Below are 25,020 nucleotides of genomic sequence, written 5' to 3' on the forward strand. Positions count from 1 at the left end.
TCAACCTTACTCTCTGCCCCTCTCCTGCTTGCTGTCTCTCAAAAAAAAAAAAAAAAAAAAAAAAAAAAAGACAATAAAAGAAAACTCTTCCAGAATCACAGGCCTTCAACGAAGAAAGGTCTGCGTATACCTTGGTCAGTGCTATACCCTCTGCAATCTATTTGTTGAAAGATTGAGTAAATAAATGAATTTGTTCCTGCATACTTAAATTGGAAATGATTTTTTTTATTACAACATATTGTTTTGTCTTGTATGTATTTATGTGTATGTTCTTTGGCTTTTTTAGGAGCTTGTGAACAAATTATGGGTAGGGACCCCTTATCCACCCACATAACCTCTTGGCACCCAGCACAGTGCTTGCACCAAACAAGTATTCATTTACTATATGCTGATTACATAATTAAGGAAGCAAATCTTTGATCGGACCAATATGTTGAAACTAAACCTCTCCTCCTGTGGGGCACTGGGCTCTGTGCTGACAGCTCAGAGCCTGGAGCCTGCTTCAGGTTCTGTGTCTCCCTCTCCCTGTGTCCCTCCCCTGCTCCCTGTCTCGCTCCCTCTCTCTCTCTCTCTCTCAAAAATAAACATTAAAAAATTTTTTGAGCCCCTCCCCCAAAAATGTAAATCCTCCATCCTTCCTGGGATTACTTATGGTCCCATTTTTGTTCTTGTTTAACAAAAGGGAGATACATCCCTCTAACTGCCTCTCCAGCCACCCTGTGATCTATTTTCCCTTTTTAAAAATAATTTGTCACTAAGTCTTCCACAACACAATACCTTTTTTTCTATTTCTCTGTCTTCTTCCTTAGAAACCTAAACTATTACCTATAACTGAAATAGTATCTTGATTTTACTTCCTAGTATAGATTGTTATGTAAGTCAAATTTCTTTACTTCCTTCACTTCCTTCCTACACTTCTCTCATTCCTTGTGAATGCAAATAGTTTCTTTAAACTTTTTCCTTAAATGTCCAGCTCTCAGACTCCTTTGTCCCTATAATTGTGTTATCATGGATTTTTTTTTTATTAGTACAAAAGCTTATTGAAACCTTTTCATTTTTTTAAGTCTATTTATTGTAAGAAAGAGAGAGCATGAGTGGGGGTGGGGGGGGTTTGGGGAGGAAGAGGGAGGAGGGCAGAGAAAGAGGACTAGAGAGAATCCCAAGCAGGCTCTGTGCTGTCAGTGCAGAGCCTGATACAGGGCTCAAACTCACAAACTGTGAGATCATGACCTGAGATGACACCAAGAGCTGGACGCTCAACCAATTGAGCCACCCAAGGTGTCTCCTTAATGAAACCTTTTTTTAAAGGTCACTTTGCTAACAGGATTTTTTTTCTTAGAATTCAACCTAACTCTACCAGCTCATGATCTCACTGTCCAAGGTTACCTGCTCTCCCTCTTTGCAAGCATAGAATTAAGACCGTTATTGTCCTATTCATTTATTCTTTCCTGAAAAAATGTTCCCCAAGACGCTCCACACACATATTTTCAACTGTACTTTGACCTGGTGTCATATATTCTATATGGCTAGGAGTAATAGTCTTTGATTATTTCTCTTCATATGACATCCAAAAAGAATATTAAAAACTTTTGTATCTCTCTCATCTTTTAAAATTCATATCTAAAATTTTTCATCATAATTTTAAATACTTGCAAGGATCTAATTTCCTATGCATTGTAAATACTGACATTTCAAAATAAGGCCATAATATTACTGTTTTAAATGTACCAAATGGAATCTGGAATGTACCACAGCAATTTGAAGCTCATTGTTTTCCATTTACACAAACATGAACAGGCTCTTCATTAAATGATGGATATTTCACACCCATTTCCCCTTGAACTCTTATTTCTATTTTATTTCCTCCTCAGCATTGTTTATTAATGTATTAAATAGTTATGCTTAAAAATATTCTACTTACCATCTCCTCCCTGTAATAAAAATACTTATATATTTAAATTTATTGTAAACGTCCTTGTGATAACTGTTAAATTTTCAATTTTATATTATTATTCCACTTAGTGTTAATACATAATTTTTTAATACATCACAAATTAGAAAAAATGATAAGTAGCTCTTAGATATAAAAATACACTTCTTAATAACAGTTATAGCATAATCTTCCACTTAGAGGCACCTTTTGAGAGGCACTCAAGGAACGGCAGGGAAATTTACCTTAAGTAATGTAATTGTTTTTGTAAAATCATTTTTTGTCACTCACTCCAAATAGATTTGTATCAAAATCTTGGGCTTACAGATTTACAATACTGTGTGTGGAAAATATCTATCACATATAGCCTAACTGGCAAAACCAGTCCTCATTATAAAACCAATTGGCCAAATCAAACTTCTTATGTCAATTCAAATGAACATATTATTATGCATTCCCATGACAACCATCTCACTTCTGAATTCAGAAGATCAACACAGGCCACCATACCCTACTTCTAATGCCATGCTGTATTCTTCACAGAAATATGTGTAAGACAGAGCGTGATATGAAGCTCATCTTCGGGTCTATGATGCCTTCATTGAAGGAGGCTTTGCTGACACCAATATATCAAATTGTTTCTTTGTAAGGTATCTCAGAGATTTCTATACCTGGGGAATAGTAAAAGTCTGATGTATTTGAGACATTCTTCTTTTTCTTTTTCTTTTTCTTTTTCTTTTTTTAAATATAATTTACTGTCAAGTTGGCTAACACACAGTGTATATACAGTGTGCTCTTGGTTTTAGAGGTAGATTCCCGTGATTCATTGCTTATGTACAACAGCCAGTCCTCATCCCAACAAGTGCCCTCTTCAATTGTCCTTCTTATTTTTCAATGAGAGAAGGACAATTGAAAGGAGAGGAGGGAGGGGTGCCTGGGTGGCTCAGTTGGTTGAGCATCCAACTCTTGATTTCCGCTCAGGTCACGATCTCAGAGTTAGTGAGTTTGAGCCCCACATCAGGCTCTGCACTGCTGGTGCGAAGCCAGCTTGGGATTCTTCTCCCTCTCTCTCTGCCCCACCCTCTCTCTCTCTTTCTCTCTCTCTCAAAAATAAATAAATAAATAAACTTTTTTTTTTTTAAAAAAGAAAGGGGATGACAGAGAGAAGAACCAACTTGACACTTTGACCCCAGGCATGTTCTGAGACAGATAAACTGTAGGAAAGTGTCCAGATGCAAGCTGAGGCTCTGGAAATGATTCTTTTAAAACATACCCCTTAGAAAGTCTTCATCTGCCCCCAGCAATACATATAAAATAAACCAACTGTGGTTACTGAGTTATGCTAAAATAAACCAAGTATTACTGAGATGTGAAATGAGATAAATTGATAATGCCTTCTGGGTGCATGATTAAATACCTATTTTAAAGAGGACCACAGATTTGAACTATCTTTTAAATAAATTTGTCATCACCCACCAAATAACTACACTTCACACGAAATAACTTAGAAACCTATTTATAAATCCCTCTCTTAAGTCTGTCTTTCTAACTTGAAGAATGTAAGTCTAACTTTTTAGCCTTTCCTCTTACTCACAGCTCAGCATCATAAATATTGTAAATAAAAAGCACAGAGAGAAAAGGTAAAATACAAACGCAGAGCAAGAACAATGCCTCGGCAGGACAAGTATCGCAAAATGCCCTGTGCTGTTTAAAACACGTTAGAACTTACATTTTATTCAAATAAACTGTGGCCATTTATTACTACGTGTAATAACAACAGTGGTTATTTAGAAAAGCAGTTAAATTCTGAAGGCCATTTGAACATTCAAAAAGAAAAGTTGTCAAGCAGAATGGTTTATACATAAAGACAAACACTTTAGTGGAGCACTGAATTACCGTGGTTTTGAAAGGCTCATTTTGTTGTTGTTGTTGTTGTTTTGTTTTTTGTTTTGTTTTTTGTTTTAGTTCATTGTTTCATTAAGTTCCAGGGATACTCACTGCCTCCGTGTGGATAGGATGCACAGCAAAAAGCAACGCCGTAGCAAAAGCAAGTCTGCGATTCCTGAAGACAGCTTTGTCACAGGTGTACATCAGGACAAGGGTCACTAGGCAGTGCAAAATCACATTCACTGCATGAAAGTAGAATGGGTTCATACCAGTCAAAAATACGTTCAGCCTGTAAAAAAAGATAAAAACAAAAACAAAAATGGAATCAGCTACAAACAGAAAACATAAGCGCAAGGGAGCAGAGAAAGCAGAGGGAACTGATCATTTAAAAAAGATAAGCTGTTCAATCAATTATTTTTAATGGATGACTCCCAACATCAGGTTACTCTACATATACAAGTATCATTTTTTCCCTATCTCAGAATTTTCCTATCTGCAAAAGTCATTGCAAAAGCAATACAATATTATTTCAGAAAACCCTGTGGCCCGAGAAGACAAGCAGCTAGGTGCTGGACCTGTTTTTCCTTCACTCCGTGGCTAATGCAAACAGCCCCGAGAGACTCTTGCTTTCACTACCAGCTCTTCCCAAGGAGCTGAGGGTTCAAAAGCAAGTCCACAGTGCTCTGGGTCAGAGATGCAGCCCCTGGAGAAGACAGAAAAGCCACAAGACTGTGACTGTGGTCAGAGTTGGGACAAATCAAGCATGAACGTGTTCTCTCACCCAGAATACCCACCAGGAACCAAATTTCCAGACTATGCACCCGGAATGATCATTAATTACCACCCCACAAGGGATCTTCAGTGCACCTAAAGACACTATTACCAGCTGCAGCTGAAATTAAAAGGATGAGCAAAAGCATAGCATTTCAGAATCTGTATTAAATGTTTTCTAACATAAATTCCCACAGATCTCAAAATCTGAATTCTAAAATTATGACGAAGAAACTAAAGAGTGTCACAAAAAGAAGGGAAATTTATTGTTCAACATCTTTAAAAATACTTTACTATGAAATGCAGAACAGAGACACTTCTGAAGGTTGCCTTAAATTTAATAACAGGACATAATGTCCCCAATTGACTCTGTGGGGTTACAGAAAAAAATAGTTGTATAGGGCATGATTCTTTTGGGGGAGCATATATACTCTAAGGGGGGTTGCCTGTAGTTGTCTATAGTCCAGCTTATTTTACTGAAACAGTAATCCCATGTCTTTATTCTCATGCCCTTGATCTGCTTCTCTTATAGAAACACCTCCTCTTTGCCAAAACAATCGAGAATGAAAAAGTCAACTTTAGCGATGGCATATGCATATTCTAAATACTTGACTTGATTCATGCACAAATTTAACAGAATTTTAAGCATCTCAAGCTTTATTTGGACACATGAATATAAATGTCATAGTTACTAATTGACGCCAATTCCGTTCCCACTGAAGTAATCATGGTCCTAACTAAGTCTAGAAAAAATGAACTGTTTTGTGGAATCAAACTTCAGGGCTCCGAGGTAAGATTCAAGCCAGCTGTATGTTGGCGGACCCACTACTCTGCACACACCCCAGAGTCCTTAAGACGGGAATGTAGCGTGAAACATATGGAGGGAAAGAGGAATGGTCAGGTACAGCTAGAGGAGAGAGAATCGCATCCCATTCCAGTTCAAGAGGACCCACCTATGGTGAGAGAGCTGTTGGAAATCAGAGCTTAAGACGGTGGAGCTTTGAGAAAGGGCAAGACCAGGTCCCTATCCTCGGAGAACTTAGGTGCAGTTCCCAGAGAGCCCATCCTCCTGAGGCTGATTTTCATCAGGCTAAGCTTTCCAGACCAACTAAGCCATTCATTTAAAGTTCATTCACACTCAGGGCAAAAAAACTAAATAGGCAAACTATCTCACAACCCCTGGGAAGGTCTCAAATTTGTCAATACATAGCAAAGGCTTTAAGAAGTACGTAATTTTTGGGGGTGCCTGGGTGGCTCAGTGGGTTAAGCCTGACTAAGGCTCAGGTCATGATCTCATGGTTCATGAGTTCAAGCCCCATGTGAGGCTCTGTGCTGACAGCTAGGAACCTGGAGCCTGCTTTGGATTCTGTGTTTCCCTTTCTCTCTGCCCATTGCCCACTAGCACTTTGTCTCTCTCTCAAAAATAAGTAAGAGACATTAAAAAAAAATTTTTTTAAAGAAGTACATAATCTTTGATCAAAAATTCCACTTCTAGGAATTTTCCATAAGGAAATAACCTGAAAAGTGTTCAAAGATAGATGTAGATAGATATACAGATATAAACAGACAGATATGACATTGTAATATAATAAATATGCATTTTGGTCTTCATCCCAACTCCTGGTAGAAATGGTAAAACCTTTGTAATTTCTTAAGTTATAAAGGTAGTAGGAGTATCTTTTGTTCCAATTTTTGGTCTTTGGCCCGGTTCCTGACACAGAGCTCCTAAATCCCTTGGAACTTCCTAAGTGATAGGATTACCTTTTGCTCTAATAACATGACTCTTGGTAGGCTCCTGAATGGCTTCTGGATGGGGGCTGGTCACCAGAAAGATCGAGTTATGATTAGAAGCTTAGAACTTCCAGCCTTTCTCCCTCTCCCCCTCCTCCACCCCAGGGATTGGAGAAGGGCTAGAGATTGAGTTAATTATCAGTGATGCCTACTTGATGAAGCCTCCATAAAAATCTCTGAACTACAGGTTTTGGAGAACTTCCACATTGGTGAGCACATCCACAAGCTGGGCAGGTGGCACACCTCAATTTCACAGGGACAGAAGCTCCTGTGCTTGGGACCCTCCAGACCCCACCTAAGCATCTCTTCATTGGCTGTTCATCTATATCCTTTATTCTATAATAAGCCAGTAAACATTAAGTAAGTGTCTGCTTGAGTTCTGTGGGCCATTATAGCAAATTATTGAGCCTGAGGAGGGGCTCATGGGAACACTGATTTAACAACCAAGTTAGACAGAAGTGTGGCAATCTAGGGACCCACGACTTGCAACTGGTATCTGAAATGGGGTGAGTCTTGTGGAAGGAAATGAGCCCTTAACCTGGGGGATCTAATGCTAACTCCAGACAAACAGTGGCAGAATTACATTGAATTGCAGGATATCCACATACTGTAGGACACTGAGAATTGATCACTGTGGAAAAAAAGCCCTACATATCTGGTGTCAGAAGTATGGACTATAAGCAGAAGAAGAAACAGGACTTTTCTTTTTAGTATACAAGGATGCATCATACTGTGATAATCATAAGATGACAATAGAGAGAAGGCAAGACATCTAATAAGCCAAATCCCTGATTTTTGGGGGGAGGATTTTTTTTTTAATCTGAGTATAGTTGACACACAATATTACATTAGTTTCAAGTGTACAACTTAGTGATTTGACACGTTTATACACATGCTATTATGTTTACCACAAGTATAGCTACCATCATATTATTATTCCTGGAAACTGGTTAGGAAAAAAATGCTTGGTGTTTCAAGGGAATTCATTTAGACCCCAAAATATAAAAATAAATTACTGAATGGGGATCCACCGCAGTACTAAAGTAACTGAAAGCCTCTCACATGGTACCAGTTACTGGCAAATCTAAGCTTTAAGAAATTACTGAGAATCTAAAGTTAGGAGAAGTTCCCAAGTATCTAAAAAGATAGAGAGTGAACTCTTCAAACTATAAACAAGTGATCTTGAGATGAAATAATAACAAAATGTTATTTGTGAGCATTGGAAAAAGAATCTCTGATCCTAGGATCCAATACGGGTTCACAAAAAGGGGGTTCAACTGATGAACCTCACATTTTAATTGGGCAGGGAATGTGACAGACACATCCTATCTTTATTTTAACAAAGGCATTTATCAAAATCTTTCACAATCACCTTGTGCACAAGATATAAGAAGAAGGATTTGTAGCAAACACAAAGAGTAGTGAATAATAATCAATGTCCCCTTAGATGTAGACCTTCAGTGTAAGTCACAAGACTCTTATGTTATCTCTGGTCTGTCCCATATTTCTATCAAGGACTTAGCTAGATCTGTAGCGTATGCTAACCAAGCTTGCCAGAAAGCCTGTATCTGGGAAGGAGGGTCACTGTTCTGGGAGACTAAGATTGGCAAAGGGTTTAAATGCCTGATATTGTTAGTTAATTCTTACAGGATTACACAGAATATGGGTAAGAGCAAAATCCACATTTGGACATAAAAGGGAACAAAATACTTGCAATCTAGACTAAAACTACTCACATAGCATTGTCCAAGAACTGTTAGTTTACTCTAAACTCAGAGTTATTATGTCCTGGCTATCAAAACAGACCAAACCACAGACAGGGTTCTGCATAAGTCCAACTAACTTTCATTTCAATTCACTCTAACAGATATTTATTGAGTACCTACTACATGTCAGGTGTGATGTAGGGCCCAGAGACACAAGGAGAAGACATGGCATCTGCTACCAGAGAAAGAGAGACACTAAGCAGATAATTAACAGTGAAAGAAACCTAGCAAGGGGAGAACCTACCAGGCGCAGAGATAGGAAAGAGGGAGACATTCTGTCTGCATGCGGGACAGTGAAGGTAGGTGGTATCCAATGTGGGGCAGCAGCCTCTGTGAGTGCTACTTAAACGCTGGAGCATCTTCACAGGAGAGCTCCAGGATGCTGAAGGATGGGGAGTCTCAAAGTGATGTCTCAGGAAGGTAGGCTTGAGGAAATGGAGGATGCTCAGCCTAAAGAAAGATGACAGAAATGATACCAAATCCTCCAAGGGAAATGATCTTTGCCATATTATGGCTGTATCCCTAGTATCTAGCATACTGCCTGGTTCACAGTTGTCAAAATTAAGTGGATACGTGGATGGATATACAAATGAATGAATGATGAAATATTTAAGCAATGCACTTACTCAAGTACCTCTCTGAGTGGAAACTAAGATCCAATAACAATGTTGCAAATAGACTAAGGGCCAAGTTTAAGTCTGCAAATTATTTTGTTTCATCTGTATACCTTTTCTTTCTTTCTTTAATTTACCACTTTTTTTTCTTGAGAGAAAGAGAGTGCACACAAGCAAGTGGTAGAGGGGGACAGAATCTTAAGCAGGCTCCACGGCCAGCACAGAGCCTGCCGCAGGTCTCCATCCCACAACCCTGAGATCATGATCTGAGCTGAAACCAAGAGTCAGACGTTGAACTGACTGAGCCACCCACGGGCCCCGAATTTACCAACATTTTTATTTTTAATCTTTTGAAAAAAAATTTTTTAATGTTTATTTATTTTTGAGAGAGAGAGACAGAGCGTGAGTGGGGGAGGAGCAGAGAGAGAGGGAGACACAGAATCCGAAGCAGGCTCCAGGCTCTGAGCTGTGAGCACAGAGCCCAACGCCGGGCTCAAACCCACAAACCGTGAGAGATCATGACCTGAGCCGAAGTTGGACACTCAACCAACTGAGCCACCCAGGCACCCTACTGACATTTTTTTTTTAATTTTTTTTAACGTTTATTTATTTTTTTGAGACAGCGAGAGACAGAGCATGAACGGGGGAGGGTCAGAGAGAGGGAGACACAGAATCCAAAACAGGTTCCAGGCTCCGAGCTGTCAGCACAGAGCCCGACGCGGGGTTCGAACCCACGGACCGCGAGATCATGACCTGAGCCGAAGTCGGCCGCTTAACCGACTGAGCCACCCAGGCGCCCCCCCACCGACATTTTTAAAACAGACGATTTTATATAAAAATTTCCAGCTTCTCTTGAAGTACTACATGGCCGCATGGAAACACGTTGCCTATTCAGAGGGCACAAGTATGCACAATTTACCACAATACGAAACAACAACTGCTATGAGACAGGCCTCAGCTCAAAAACAAAGAAGTAATATTTAAAACTAGAACTGGTGTTTGGACACCCAGAAATGTCCATGCAGGAACATGATAAACAGCACACCTGAAATACCACCTAAGTACAGTCTCTAGGGTTCCATGTCACCCCGAACAGACTCCATTATAGCACACATCAGTTTTTTAAAACTTTTACTATATTCCTCAAATATTATAAGCATTTTTTCATACACTGTAAAACATTAATTTCTTTTCCTCATAGTATCCATCTCACTTAGCACACAGTGAATTGATTCTAAATGAAAGTTTACCGAATGAGCACATAAACTCACCTTAAGTTGAAAGTTGAAAAGATCATCCTTCCCAGTCAACAGTAAGAATCTCTAATTTTATTTCATTTAGCCTTCATTTCTCATTTAAAGCTAAACTGGCCAATAGGATTTTTTTTTTTTTCCAGAAAAAGTCTGAACAGCCATGTCGGACTGCTCGAAAGCCTTCCAGACTTTGGCAAATATGAATGCTAATACCCCTCCTCTGTCTGAGCTCCTCTGCCTCCTTGTAAAACTGTCCAGAAAGGTGGGGCCATGATGAGCTCACAGCAATCAGAAAGCACCTGTCCCCAGAAAAGGTTACAGGGTCACACAGTTTGGCACCAAGATGTCACGGAAGGAGGGGTGGGAAGGGGAGAAGAAAGCCATTGGCCGCACTTCCTTCTCCTCACACCTGCATACCCTGGAGCTCTAGATAAACAAAGCCCCTTACTCTTGATTTTCTTCTTTGGAAAATACTTCTGGTTTAAGAAAACAAAAACAGGCTGTATCTTCTGGAAGAGACTTCTGCTAGGAAATATACTAGGGTCTTTCCTCCAGGGGACCCCAACTCCACATCAATCAAACAGCTCCATCTCAACAAACTAGCAGAGGTCTGGAGCCTCCAGAAGAGGTCATGGCTCACGTCTGGTTTGGGGCCCAAAACCTGGAGTTTTCGTGGTATACAGCTGAAGCAAGATTTAAGAGGGCTGCCCATCTACTTCATACCTAGGGACAATGTGACTGATTAGTCACCACCAATGGCCCCTCTCAGGGGGTCAAAACATTGTGATTACTACTGCATCCCTGCTGCCAATCATGGTAAAAGCACTCACCTTGTCTGTGGCAGCTAAGCATTGCCACTTGACATCTGGTACTCCAGGGTCCCATCACCCCCACTGAAATCAGAAAGTCTACCTCACTCGCAGCATCTCCCACACCACACTTGGCCTACAGAAAAGAGTCCACGCAGAGCTTCCCGAAGTTGTCAGTGCTCCCCTGCTAATATATTTCTCAATGCCTCAGTGAAGGGAAAATCATCTGGCCCTCTCAGGAAATGTAGTAGAGTGGTGGGAGGAAGGTGTGGGCAGGCAGCATGTGATAAGTGCATTGCAACATCCTTATCTCAATGAGCTTTGGGATTCCTTTTTGTATATTACACCAGCAATATTTGGCATCTCAACCTCATGAAACATATGCTCCCACTGAGTCCCAGTGGTTCACAGGATTCTGAATCCCCTGGCGTGCTAGCTACAATTGCTGATTCCCTTATCCCATCCCAAGATATTCTAAGTCAGTAAATCTGAAATGGGGCCCAGAAATCTGTCTCAAGAAACCCAGTGATTCAAAACAGGTGATACTCAGAACAATGAGAGTCATGCATCACAAAGCTTAAAGGAAGGCTACATATGTTTGCCACACTTACCAGGAGAATCCAGTTTACATTTTTTTCCAATAAGAGCTACAAACTAGGGGAAAGAAAAAATTACATTTACCCCTTTACAATCTGTTTCTGCTATCCAATAATGGGCTCTCCAACACTTGCCTTGTGAGTTCCCACAGCCCAATACTGAACATACGGTATATTCTCCTGTCTTCCTCTATTCCCATCCATTTTTCTTCTTCCCCTTCTCCTGCCATCCTCCCAGCTCTCAAATGTTTGTAAGTGGTTTCCATAGTCTCCTTAGATCATTCAACCAATAAATAACAACATCTGTTTTTTCTCGTTTTCCTCCAAGGCGAATCCCTTTGGCCCTTAATCATTCTGGTTGCTCTTCTTCTGCATTCCCTCTAGTATCAAGAATAAATCAGCAAATCATCATCACTTAATGTATCAAAGAACCAAAGGATGTGATTCACAAGCACCAATGCAAACAACAGTGCAAAGGGGAGATTGGTGCTCTGAGACAAAAATAAAATTCATGGTTTTGGTTTGTGCTCAAGGCATCACATCTTCGCCTGGCTATGAGGAAGCCATAGGGAGGGAACAGGGGAGGAGGGGCTTGTCAGGAGGAGCCCACACCCCATGCAAGGGGAAGTTATTGTCACTATTGTCTCATAAGTGCTCAGAGTAGCAATAGCATCAAAGAAAGGGTGGGAAAATTGAGGAAAGGAAGATCAGTGACCATATCTAGAAGGCAGCAAGTCCCAGAAGAAAATCTTCATAAAGAGAGTCAGCAAATAATAAAAATTAAAAGATCAACACCAAACATCATATAAGTACAGTTATAACTATAATGGGGTTGTGAATTTTTAGCAAATTTGTTTTCTTTTATTTTTATTTTTTTATTTTTTTATTTTAGAGAGAGAGAGAGATCATGAGCGGGGATGTGGAGCAGAGGAAGAGAGAGACAGAGAATCTTGAGCTGGCTTCATGCTCATCGAGGAGCCTAATGCAGAGCTCAATCCCAGGACCCTCGGATTATGACCAGAGCCAAAATCAAGAGTTGGACACTGTATCGACTGAGCCACCCAGGCACTCCTGGAAATTTGTTCTCTTTTAAAGGTATGTGTTTGGTAAAGTTCCTGGGTGCAGTGCAGTTCTGACAGTGACTACCCAGAGTTTATGTGAGGACAAAGTCCTGCTTCGGACTCTACTCACTTCAGATACCAGCTGCAAGTTCAATGGTTCCCAGGCCACCTGCACTGCTGACCAACTGACCACAAATTAGGGGATTCCCACGATTCTCTCAGGTTAGGAATTTGCAGGAATGCCTCACAGAATTTAAGAAAGTGTTAAGCTTACGACTGCAGTTTTATTATAAAGCATACAAATCAAAATCAATCAAAAGAAAAGATCCATGGAGTAGATCTGGGAGGGTCCTAAACACAAACCATCCATGCCTTCAGGACACATCACCCTCTCAGCACAATGATGTATGATTACCAATCAAGGAAACTCAACCAAGCTTCTATGTCAAGTTTTTAATTTGGGTTTCTGGGCATCTGGTGGCTCAGTCGGTTAAGCGTCCATCTCCTGATTTCAGTTCAGGTCATGATCTCACAGTTTGTGAGATCAAGCCCCACATCTCTGCTGACATGCAGAACCTGCTTGGGATCCTCTCTCTCCCTCTCTTTCTGCCTCTCCTCTGCTCACTCTCTCCCTCAAAATAAATAAATAAACTTAAAAAAAATTTAAGTGGGGTTTTATTACTTAGGCTGATTGATTCAATCCTTCATCATGTGACTGAACTCAATCTCCAGCTCCCCTTTCCCTTCCCAGAGGTTGGAAGGTAGGGCTGGTATGTGGCTCAAAGTCCCGTCTCCCTAATCATATGCTTGGTCTTTCCAGCAGAGCCAGCCGACGTTCTGAAACTATCTGGAGGCCCATCATGAGTTACCTCTTCCTTAACATAAACTGAAGTGTGGTCTCAGGCCCACCATGAACAACAGAGACACTCTCATCACTCGGGAAATTCCAAGGGTTTAGAAGCTCCCAGGAACCTGGGATAAAAACCAGACAAATTCTTTATTCTGTAATACTTGGGGACAGAAAGTCACAGCCATCATAGTTCCCTTGAGAAAGTATTTTCAGGGCCTTATAATCTATTTGATCCAACCGGAAATAATATTTCATGTCTACCTCATTGGCTGGAAAAAACATGGCCATTCTTTATAGACTGTAGGCCACAGGCATGGCTGAGCTTTTGTCCCCTGACAGTAGGGTATGGAGAGAACCCTGTGTAATTCTGGGGTTTGCCTCAGAAGGTACAGCTGCTGTGTCCGGTCTTCAAATCTATAGCAAGCACCCAGCAACCAGCACACATCAGTATGCCACGCAAGAGGAGAATGGTGGGTCGCAAAGCGCTGTAGATCCTCATTCTCTACAGAGTTACAGTCACAGCAGGTGACAACAGGGAGCCACAGTTGCCCCTCTCAGAATCAAAATTGCCCCTTAACCGCCCAGTAAGCAGGACCTACTGCAACCATCTCTATGTGTCTCTACTTTTCTCTTTGACAGAGGAAGACAAAAGGTAAATAAACCAAGAAATAAGTCAAGCAGACTTTTTCATCTATATATAAAGGTGTAGCCCTACCTAAATATTAACCTGAAAAAGTCAAGCATTCACATAAGTTATTAATTAACTCATTCTTTTAACAGTAATTTATGAAGCCCTGACTTTGTATGACAAGCACGGCTCCAGGTGCTAAAGATATACCTCATGGAGTTTACACAGTATGAGAGAAGATAAAAACCAACAATAAATCCATGTTGTCAGATAGGAATGAGGGCTACTAAGGCAAGGAAGATACAGAGTGAGAGAGTAAGGATTAAATATGGAGGAGAGTCTGCCATTTTGGATTGGGGAACCAGGGAAAGTGCAAAGGATGAAGTGACATTTGAACAGGGACTCAAAGTGGTGAGAGAACAAGAGGGCACAGGTCTGGGGAAAGCAATTCAGAAAATGCAAAGGCAGCAGCAGCAGGTTTGGCCTGTAAAGGGCATAAGAACTCTAGAATGAGTTGCAGATTGATAGACTAGATGGTAGAGGTCAGGGGTCAGATCAACAGGGGCTCATAGAACAGAAACCATTTCTTATCATTTGGAAAAGTAACAGAGCCATTACTCTCACATGGCCAAGCATTCCTTACCCTGCCCCATCCTTTTAAGTGGGATAACTATGTATTCAAAGTTAAGAAAAACATCGTACGCCTAGGTGTCTCAGTTGGTTAAGCATCCCACTCATGATTTTGCCTCAGGTCATGATCCCAGGGTCCTGGGATTGAGCCCCATGTCAGGACCCTGCTTGGGATTCTCTCTCTCTCTCTCTCTCTCTCTCTCTCTCAAATAAAAAAAAAAACAAGAAATTAAAGAAAATTTTAAGGAAAACATGAATGTAGCTCCAAAGGAAGATAAAAAAGACATTTGTTAATTTAAAAAAAAAAAAAAGTGTTTCCAAGCCCCCATTGAGAGATTCACCTACAAAAACCCTCATAATTCAAAAATATATTCCTCTCATTTTCCATCCTTCCTACACTGCCAGACTGTAGTCTAAAGCTTATCTTACATCTAAAGTATATGCTAGCAGGCAACAATCTTAACCCCCTCCTCTTGGGGTTTCTAAGATAAACCTTAGTTGGCATGAAATTTTCAGAGGCCATTTTTTCATTTTTCTCTATAAAATCTCTATCGCATCCAATCATATTTTTCCTTGGCTATATCCATCACTGAACATCCTAGACAATCTAGTCAAACAATCTCCATTTGTCCATTTATCATAGACTCAGAACACAAACTTATGAGTTTTGCTGCAATAGACAGACTATCTCAAAATGAATTCCAAAGAGTTGCGGCAAATCAAAAGAAACAGAACCAAAATGAACACTCCACCATTTCTTTCAGTTTTGGGGCACAGAGGCTAGAGCTGATTTTCATGGTTGGTGTATCATCTGTGACTAAAAGATGCAAACTGCTGCAAAAAAAAAAAAAAACCCTCTCCAGATCCAAGCATTAAAATGTTGCAAATGCTTACAGCTGCACATATTAAGATATTCTATTTTTTAACTCTGACATTTTAAACCACCCACTTTCACTCTTACGGTTTATATCATCATCAGAAGCCTTCAATAAAATAAAACTTTATAGCAAACTGGTAGAACACTATGATCTAATAGCCTAAACATGGAGACAGAATCAAGAGTTTAAGGTCCTTTAATTTGCCTTCATTTCCCCATCTTTAACCTGAAAACCATTGGATCTTCCTTGTTGAAGGAAGCTTCTCCTTCCTTCCTGATGCAGAATGGCACTGCTAGCAATCCAGCAGGAGTTTCTTCTCAAGAGGAAAGAGGTAGAAAGGAAATAAAATTAAAAAGCTAAGCACCTTTTAAATCAATCAGGGCCATATTTCAAGGTGGAGGTTATGGGCATCATGGGTTTTGGTTCTGTGTCAATTAAGTGTCTACCAAGTGACTGAACGTGGTTAATGTCCTGATTCCAGAGTTAAAAACAGGTCATGGCCAGTGGAGGATAAAGAAGCAAAATAAAAAAGGTTACTGCTGCAGATTAAGTTTTCACAGATGTTTTGATTCTGCTCTACAAGGGTCCAAAAATATTCCTGTGTGCCCTTGGAAATGATCTTACGAAAAGACCGATGTAAGGTTTGACTAGAAACAGAAACTCATTAGAATTCTAAATTCACTTCAGGGAACACAGATGACCGTTTGTATCAGTTAAAGTTTGACTGCAGAAGCGGAACCACAGGGAAGGATACAGCAGAAGGGATTTACTGTAGAGATTTGACCTTTCACAATTGTGGAAGCTGGCTAAATGGCCTATGCAAGGCTGCCACTTCTGTCCATAACAGATGTCAAAAGCCAGCAGGGCAGGCAGGGCAGGCATTCGGGAGGGAGGAAGGAGGGTCTTGAAGTAGGGGAAAGGGAGACAGAGCTGGAAGCCACGAAGATGAACTACAAGGTACCTCTGCTTCTCACCGCCTCGAAGGCTCCAACTTTAATGATGTGAGTGGCTTGCAAACAGGCTGGCACTCTTCCCTACAGAGCTGCACTCGCACTTGCACCATGATGCGAAGTAGCTAGAGCACCATGATCTGGAAAGTTCTGGAAGCACCAGGGACCTAGCCACTGTCACACAGCAGCAGTGGGTTAGCCGCCCTGTCTGTGATAACCCACAAGACTCTCTTGACACGAGCCTTCTGACTGGGATAGGCAGTCTCACTTTCACTTTCCATATCTGGAAGAAATTTGTGTACAACTATAACCTAGCACAATATAGGGAAGGAATTTCCAAGAAACAAAATTCCAGTTTCATTAAATTGACATAGTACAAAGCCACCCTATCTTGGTAAACTGCCTTCATTTTCCTTTATACCCTGTCCTGCAAACTGGTAAAAGTAGACCCTCTAAAAATCCATTTCCTCACTCGAAATTCAGCTCATTTCTTATTTGAGAGAAACTGTGATTAATATCTTTCTATACATGCAAGTACCTTTATAGAAACAAGCATTACACATCTTTACTTATTAATTAACATATTTATTTATTGTTTATTCTTAAGGTAATTTCCAGCTCTCAGTGTGTACAAGGTTCATTCAATGAATCAAAGGTAATAAACTATTTTAATAGAAACTAGGTTTGAGTTTTGGACTGAGAAAGACCCTCTGAAGAGGATGAAAAGAGGCTACAGAATGGGAGTAAATATGTGCCAACCACATGGCTGACAAAGGACTTGTACCTACGATATATGAAGAGATCTCAAAATTCAACAACAACAAAAAAAATCCACTTAGGAAATGGGTGAAAGACATGAAGAGACATTTTTCAAAAGAGGATATACAGAGGGCAAATAAGCACGTGAAAGTATATTTAACACCGAGAGCCATTAGGGAAATGCAAATTAAAATCACAATGAGATTATCACTGTACACTTATCAGAATGGCTACAATAAAAAAACAATGATAATGCCAAATGCTGATGAGGAGGCAAAGTAAACTGGATTACTCATACACAGTATGACAAGGTCTGGAAAACAGTCTACCAGTTTCTTAAAAAACTAAATATGCAACCACCATATGACCCATCAATTGCAATCCTGGTCATTTATCCCAAAGAAATAAAACATGTTCACATACAAATGTGTAAATGAATGTTTATAGCAGTTTTATTTGTGAAACAGCCAAAAACTGGAAACAATCCAGATGTCCTTCGACAGGTGAATAAGTAAACAGTGCTACATCTATACAATGGAATAGTACTCAGCAATAGAAGGAATTAACTACTGAGATGCAACAATCTGAATAAACTCCAGAGAATTATGCTAAGTGCAAAAAAAAAGGCCAACCTTAACAAGTTACATACTAAATGATTCCACAAATAGCATTCTCAAAATGACAAAATTATAGACATGGAGAACAAATTAGTAGTGATTATGAAGTAGGGTGGGGTGTTATGAATTAGGGGGTTATTATGAATTAGGTGTTTATAATTATGATAAAGAAGCAGGAAGGATCCTTGTGATGAAACTGTTCTGTATCTTGACTAGTGGTAATGTTAGAAATCTGCATGTGACAAAACTGCATAGAATTAAATACACACTCAACAAAAATAAAAATAAAAAAGAGTATATGTAAACTTGGTAAAAAGTAAATAAAAGCTGTGGATTGTATCAATATCAGTTTGCTGGTTGTGATATTATACTATAATTATGCAAGACCTTAACCCTAGAGGAAAATGGATAAATGGTATAAGAGATCTCTGTATTATTAGTTACAACTGGGGAATGTACAATTATCTCAAAATGAAAAGTTTTTTTTTTAATTTATTTATTTATTTTTGAGAGACAGAGACAGAGCATGAGCAGGGGAGGGGCAGAGAGAGAGGGAGACACAGAATCCAAAGCAGGCTCCAGGCTCTGAGCTGTTAGCACAGAGCCTGATGCGGGGCTCAAACTCACAAGCCATGAGATCATGACCTGAGCCAAAGTTGGACACTTAAATGACTGAGCCACCCAGGCGCCCCTCAAAATTAAAGGTTTTATTTTTTGTTTTGTTTTGTTTTGTTTGTTTGTTTTTAAGGCAAAGACACTATAAGAAAATGAAACCACAGGCCAACTTTCATGATAAACACAGATGGGAAAGTCTTAAACAAAATACTAGCAAACTGAATTCAACAGCACATTAAAAGGAACATGCACCATAACCAAGTGGGTTTTATCCCTAGGATGCAAGAATAGTTCAACATGCAAAATTCAACTAATGTTATTTACCACATTAACAAAACGGAAGCTAAATTACATGATCGTGTCTATAAATGCAAGAAAAACATCTCACAAAATTCAACACCCTTTCATGGTAAAAATTCCCAAAAACTAGGTTTAGAAAGAATTTACCTGAATATAATAAAGGTCATATATAAAAAGTCCACAATTAACATCATACTCAACAGTGAAAAACTGAAAGGTTTTTCTCTAAGATCAAGAGCAAGACAAGGATGTCCACTCCTGCATTTCTATTTAGGACTCTACCCAGAGCAATTAGACAAGAAAAAGAAATAAAAGGCATTTACATTTGGAAAAAAAAAAAAAGTAAAACTATGTTTGCAGATGACACAATCCTTTGCGTTAAAGAGCCCTAAAGATTCCCCCCAAAATAAAAAACTGTTAGAATACTCAAAGTCAGTAAAGTTGTAAGACACAAATCAATGTACAAAAATCAGCTGCATTTGTATCAACTATATTTCAGTTAAAAAAATCAGCTGCATTTCTATATAATTATGAACTATCCAAAATTAAGAAAGCAATTCCATTTATAATAGCATCGAAAAGAATAAAATAGCACTAAAAATAGAGATGAAACTTGTATAATTAAAACCCTAAGTCACTAATGAAAGAAATTAAAGACACAAATAAACAGAAAGACGTCTCATGTTTACAGATCAGAAGACTTAATACTGTTAAAAAGTCCATACTACTCAAAGCCATCTATAGTCAATGTATTCCAATGTATTCCATACATTCCAATGTAGTCCATAGTCAGTGTATTCTATAGCCAATGTATTCCAATGTATTCCAATAATATCCTAGTGGCTTTTTTTACTGAAATAGAAAAAAAAATTCATTTGTAACTGCACAAGACCCCAAATACACAAGACAACTTTGAGAAAGAACAAAGCTTGGAAGCATCAGACTTCCTAATTTCAAACTATATTACAAAGCTACAGTAATTAAAACAGTATAGTACTGGCATTAAAAGAAACATACTAACTAATGGAAAAGAATAGAGAGGCCAGAAATTAACCTACACATATATGGTCAAAGGATCTTCAACATAAAGGCCAAATATACACAATGGGGAAAGGATAGTCCCTCCAACAAATGGTCTTGGGAAAACTGGATATCTGCATACAAAAGAATAAGCCTGGACCTTTATCTTACATCATAGACAAAATTCAACTTGAAATGTATTAAAATTTTTAATGTAAGACCTGAAACTGTAAAACTCCCAGAAGAAAAACAGGGGCAAAACTTCATGATGTTAAGGCTTAGCAATGATTTTTCAAATATGACACCAACAGTAAAGGCAATAAAAAGAAATTAGGTAACTGGGACTATCAAACTAAAAAACCTCTGCACAGCAAAGGAAGCAATCAACAGAGTAGAAAGGCAACCCACAGAACAGGAGAAAATATTTGCAAACCATGTATCTAATATATTATTAATATCACAAATACATAAGAAACTCATACAACTCAAGGTAAACAAAACAAAACAAATGAACAAATAATCTGATAAAAAAAAATAGGCAAAGGGCTTGAAAAGACATTTCCCCAAAAAAGACTTGGCCATAAAAAAGAATGAAATCTTGCCATTTGTGAAAACATGGATGGACCTAGAAGGTATTATCCTAAGTGAAATATGTCAATTGAGCAAAGAAAGATGAATACCATGATTTCATTTACAAGGGAAATTTAAAAAAGAAAACAATCAAACAAAAGAGAACAAAATAGAACAGACTCACAGATACAGGAAACAAATGATTGATTACCAGACGGGGGCTGGCTTGATTGGGGGTTGGGGGGCAGGTAAAAAAAATAGGTGGAGGGGATTAAGAAGTACAAACTTCCAGTTATAAAATAAATATGTCATGGAGATCTCATGTACAGCCTAGGGAATCTAGTCAATCATATTGTAATAAATTTGTATAGTGACAGATGATAACTAGACTTATAGTGAGGACCATTTTATAATGTATAAAACACATCACATCACTACTAATAGGACATTGCATGTCAATTATACTTTAAAAACAAGATATACAAATGGCCAACAAGTACATGAAAAGATGCTTAACACCAGTAATCATGAGGGAAATGCAAATCAAAACCACAATGAGTTATCACCTAACTCACACCAATTAATTAGGTTGGATTTTATGAAGAAAAAAAAAGATAACAAATGTTAGCAAGGATGTAGAGCAACTGGAACCACTGTACATTACTGGTGGGAATGTAAAAAAGGTGTAGTTCCGACGGAGAACAGTATACAGATTCCTCAAAAAGTTAAAAATACACTTATCTTAGAATCCAGCAATCCTACCCCTGGTTATAAATCCAAAAGAATTGAAATCATGATCTTGAGTCATATGCACTCCCAAGTTCACTGCAGCATTATTCATAAAAACTAAGGTATGGACACAATCTGGCTGGCCACCATCAGATGAATGGATTAAAAAAAAAAGTGGTATGGGGCACCTGGGTGTCTCAGTTAGCTAAGCGTCTGACTTCGGCTTAGGGCATGATGTCTTGGGTACGAACCCCGCGTGGGCTCTGTGCTGACAGCTCAGAGCCTGGGTCCTGCTTCAGATTCTGTGCCTCCCTCTCTCTCTGACCCTCCTCCACTCACACTCTGTCTCTCACTCTCAAAAAAATAAACATTAAAAAATTTTTTTTAATTGTATATACATGCAATGAAGTATTATTCAGCCTTTAAAAAGAAGGAAATCTTGTCATATGCAACAACATGGCTGGACCTGGAGGACATTATGCTAAGTAAAATAAGCCAGCCACAGGACAAATACTGCATGATTATACTTATATAAGGTATCTAAAATAGCCAAAATCACGGAAATACAGAGAATAGAATTATGGCTACCAAGGGCAGGGGGAATGGAGCCCTGGAGTGTTGCTGTTCAGCAGGTCTATAGTTCCAGTTATGCAAGAGAAATGAGTGCCAGAGATCTGTTGTAAATCATTGTGCCTATAGTTAATAATATTTTATCAAGCTCTTAAAAATTGTACATGGCAAATCTTATATTATGAGTTCTTACAATAAAAAGAAAAAATCGTTTTGAATTCTCAAAGATTTTTATTCAAACATTCCTACCTTAAGATATAATTAAGATAGTTTGTATGTATATTTAACAAGCCACTTTATTTTCACCAACTACCTAAAATAAAAATCATAAAAACATAATCTGTGTAAAGTGCTTAGGCCAATGTTTGGTTCACACTGAATAGTTAATAAATGTGATTCTCTGTCCTTGCTTGAAACAATCTTTAGAGTTGGGTGGGTCTAACATCATCGATGCCAGCTCTTATACGTGCCCCTCTTTAAGCTATTGCAGAAGATGCAGTATGGAGAAAGCTTCTAGGTCCTATTTAAATCCACACCTGTGAGCACAGAAAGATGAACTTTCTCTTCGAAGAGACATCTACCCCTTTCCAATTAGTGCTGTGTTGCTTTCTAGATTTGCAACTCAACCTTCTCAAAAACAAAAACAAAATAGATGCAATATACAAAGAACAATGGCATTAGACACCAGTCTGCATTTTGTGACCAAAGAGTACACAGTGACGATTTGACCCTGGCCCTCCCAACTCTCCTTTCCCTACCCCTGTTCCCCCAAACCCTTGCTACCATTCCTCTTCATCAATGGCCTTGCTTCATTGTCTACTTCCTTCCCCCACTCCTCTCTTTTCTGTCCTTGCCATTTCCTGCATGAGTGAAAAAAACATTTTAGAAAGTCAAGAAGTGAAAACATCTTCCCCACTCTCCACCAAGTGGGCACAGGCTTTTGGCCCTGACCTTTTAAAATGGAAAATGCTCAAATCAAGACGGTCTCCATGGCTGTTACAAGCCCAGCACATCTCATGCTGTGAGCTTTCACGCCTTAAATTAACCACCAACCCTCACTGTAATAAATGAAAAAGCAGGTCAATCTAGAAAGTAAACATATATATTTGTGCCATCTAAGGAGATTTTAAGAAACATTTAGAAAACTGAAAGTACTGAGCAACTCACTCAGTAGCTGACGTTATCTTTCAGCGGAACACCAAAACCGCTTCCTAAGCGGACAAATGTTTATAAAATATTCTCTCCAGATTCAAATGTGCAATTTCCTCACTCTCTTTAAAACACTGAACTTTCAATGGAAAAATTAAGTCAAAAGCCCATGAATTACTGCCAACTGCTATGGTTTCCTTTTCTAAGTCATCTGAGCCACCTGTCAAGAGACCTTGGCCTCCTGGCCAGAGGCAGGCTTTTCAAGCTGCCTATCCCGTCTCGGATGACCACTACCATAAAGACGGGTTCATATTACACCCACTGGAAAAGGCTTAAAACACTGATGATACCGAACCAATATTATTTCAAGTTTTTGTCCGACACACTGTTAAGCTTAAACACGGAGCCAAATTATAAGGGGTTGAGTCAAGCTCATGGTGTAGGAGATAGTACTCATACAAAGCCCTCCTCCCCATCCATCTGAAGCAAGCCCTCTTTTAAATCCAAGAAAATACTCCACCCTACAAAAACCTGGCGTTCTCTCGGCTCCCTTTACACTTTATTCACACCAGAAATGCTGAATCATGACTCTGAGGTTGTGAAACGAAAACTATTTCGACTGGGACACCAGGATCCCCAGAGGATCCCACGCTTCTGCATTCCTTTGCTTTGCATCTTTTAAAATCTAAATCCCGAGCCCTTCCGCAGACCAGCAGATTGGAAAGGCTTGGAGAGCAACCAAAGGCTGCAGGTCGGGGGAGAGCCTCTGCTCCCTCCGCTGCGCCTCCCCAAAACCCAAGCAGCCCTGGCAGCTCACAGCTCTCGCCTCTTCTCCGAACGCGACCCCAAAGGGACTGATCCTCTCTCTCCATCAGCGAAGCTGCCCAACAGCCTCTGAGAAATTCCCAACTTGGAAGCATTCCCACCACAGCCCCCCAGTCCGGAACTCGCTGGGCCCGCACCGTCGCACTTGACCACTGTCCGGCAGGGGTGGGGTGCAGGAGCAGCTCTACCAGCCCCGCGCCAAGTCCTTGCCCGACAGACCAGCCCGCTGAGAGCACAGACTCTTGAGAAACTCGATCCCAACTCCCAGCCCGCGCCTCCCGAACCGCCCCGGGAGCCCAGAGAAGCGGGGCCTGGGACCGCGGAGCAGAGTGGCGTGGACGGGAGGACAGCAGGGAGGCGTGGAGGGGAAGGCGCCGCAAGAAAAGGAGCGCCCCCCACGCGGGTCCCGCAACTTCGCCCAGCTCGGGCTGGGGGGTGAGGAGAAACTGCGGCGGCTGCAGGCGCGAGGTGAGGGACTCACTTGAAGGTGAGGACGCAGAGCGGTCGGTAGGACTTGTGGCTGGTGTTCTCGGCCATTCCCTTGCCCCAGAAGTCGTTGGTGAAGATGCCCCAGCGGAGGGGGGCGCCGGGCCGCACGTCGGGGTTGTTCACGATCGCCCACACGTCGTCGTGCACGAACTCGCCCTGCAGGGAGCGGCCGTAGCACAGGCAGCTCGCCCCGGCCAGCAGCGCCGCGGCCCCGGCCGGCGCGAGTCCGCAGCCCCGCCGCCGGGAGGGCGCGCGGTCCCCGCCGCCGCCGCCGCCTCGGGCACAGCCTGTCACTACCATCGCGCCGCCGCCGCCACCACCGCTGCCCTGGCCGCTCCCGGGCGTCTGGCATCCTCCCCGGCCGGGGCCCCGGCGGCGCGCCGCGGCTGCCCGGAGGTGGGCTCGGGCATGGTGCGGCGGCAGCTGGACCCGCCGCTGGCGCCCCGCGCTCCGCCGCCGCCTGCGCCGCCGAGTTGGCCCAGCTGCAAATAAACAGCAGTCCCCCCGCCTCCCCCGGCCATCGCCACCTCCTCCGCCCCACTGCGCATGCCCCGCTCGCTCTCGCCTCCACCCGCCCCCCCTTCATCCCCGGACTAGAGCCGCCCCCCCACCCCCGTACCCCCCACCCCCGCCCGGCTCGTCTCCACACTCAGCCCCGGGCGCCCGCGTCCCCGGCCGCGAGAGTTCGCACGCAGGTGGAGCGGGGTCGCGGCGCTGGGGCGCCCGAGAGGCAGAGAAGGGGCACCGGGGTCCTGCCTGGCCCTCCGGGCCGCCCCCCAATCATGCACCCTCACCCCCCCCCCCCCCCCCCCCAACGAGGTTGGGGAGGGCCTCGTCTGCGGGCACCTCCGGGCCCAGGGCCAGGGCGGGCTTAGCAGGTGCGCACCCCGAAACCCCCCCACCCCGCGCTCCGAGAGAGGGAAAAGTGGCCGCCGCTTCCCGGCAAGTTCCCGGCTTTCAGCA

General features: G+C 41.3%; 1 protein-coding gene across 2 annotated transcripts in view; it reads right to left on the reverse strand.

The window, feature by feature from the left end:
* TMTC1 (transmembrane O-mannosyltransferase targeting cadherins 1) overlaps positions 1–25,020 on the reverse strand; it is a 624,031-nt gene that overhangs the window by 252,579 nt on the left and 346,432 nt on the right. Inside the window, exons 1-2 of one of the 2 annotated variants that reach the window (XM_049625224.1) lie at positions 24,050–24,433; positions 3,929–4,106 (exon numbers count right to left, since the gene is read on the reverse strand). In XM_049625224.1, coding sequence (XP_049481181.1) covers positions 3,929–4,106; positions 24,050–24,357 — 486 coding nt within the window. In that variant the 5' untranslated portion in view covers positions 24,358–24,433. Of the gene's footprint in view, positions 1–3,928; positions 4,107–24,049; positions 24,434–25,020 lie in introns of those variants that run through there. The other variant, XM_049625225.1, reaches the window with a different exon arrangement.

Source organism: Panthera uncia, chromosome B4 (assembly GCF_023721935.1).
Source record: "Panthera uncia isolate 11264 chromosome B4, Puncia_PCG_1.0, whole genome shotgun sequence".
In the NCBI taxonomy this organism is placed as follows: domain Eukaryota; kingdom Metazoa; phylum Chordata; class Mammalia; order Carnivora; family Felidae; genus Panthera; species Panthera uncia.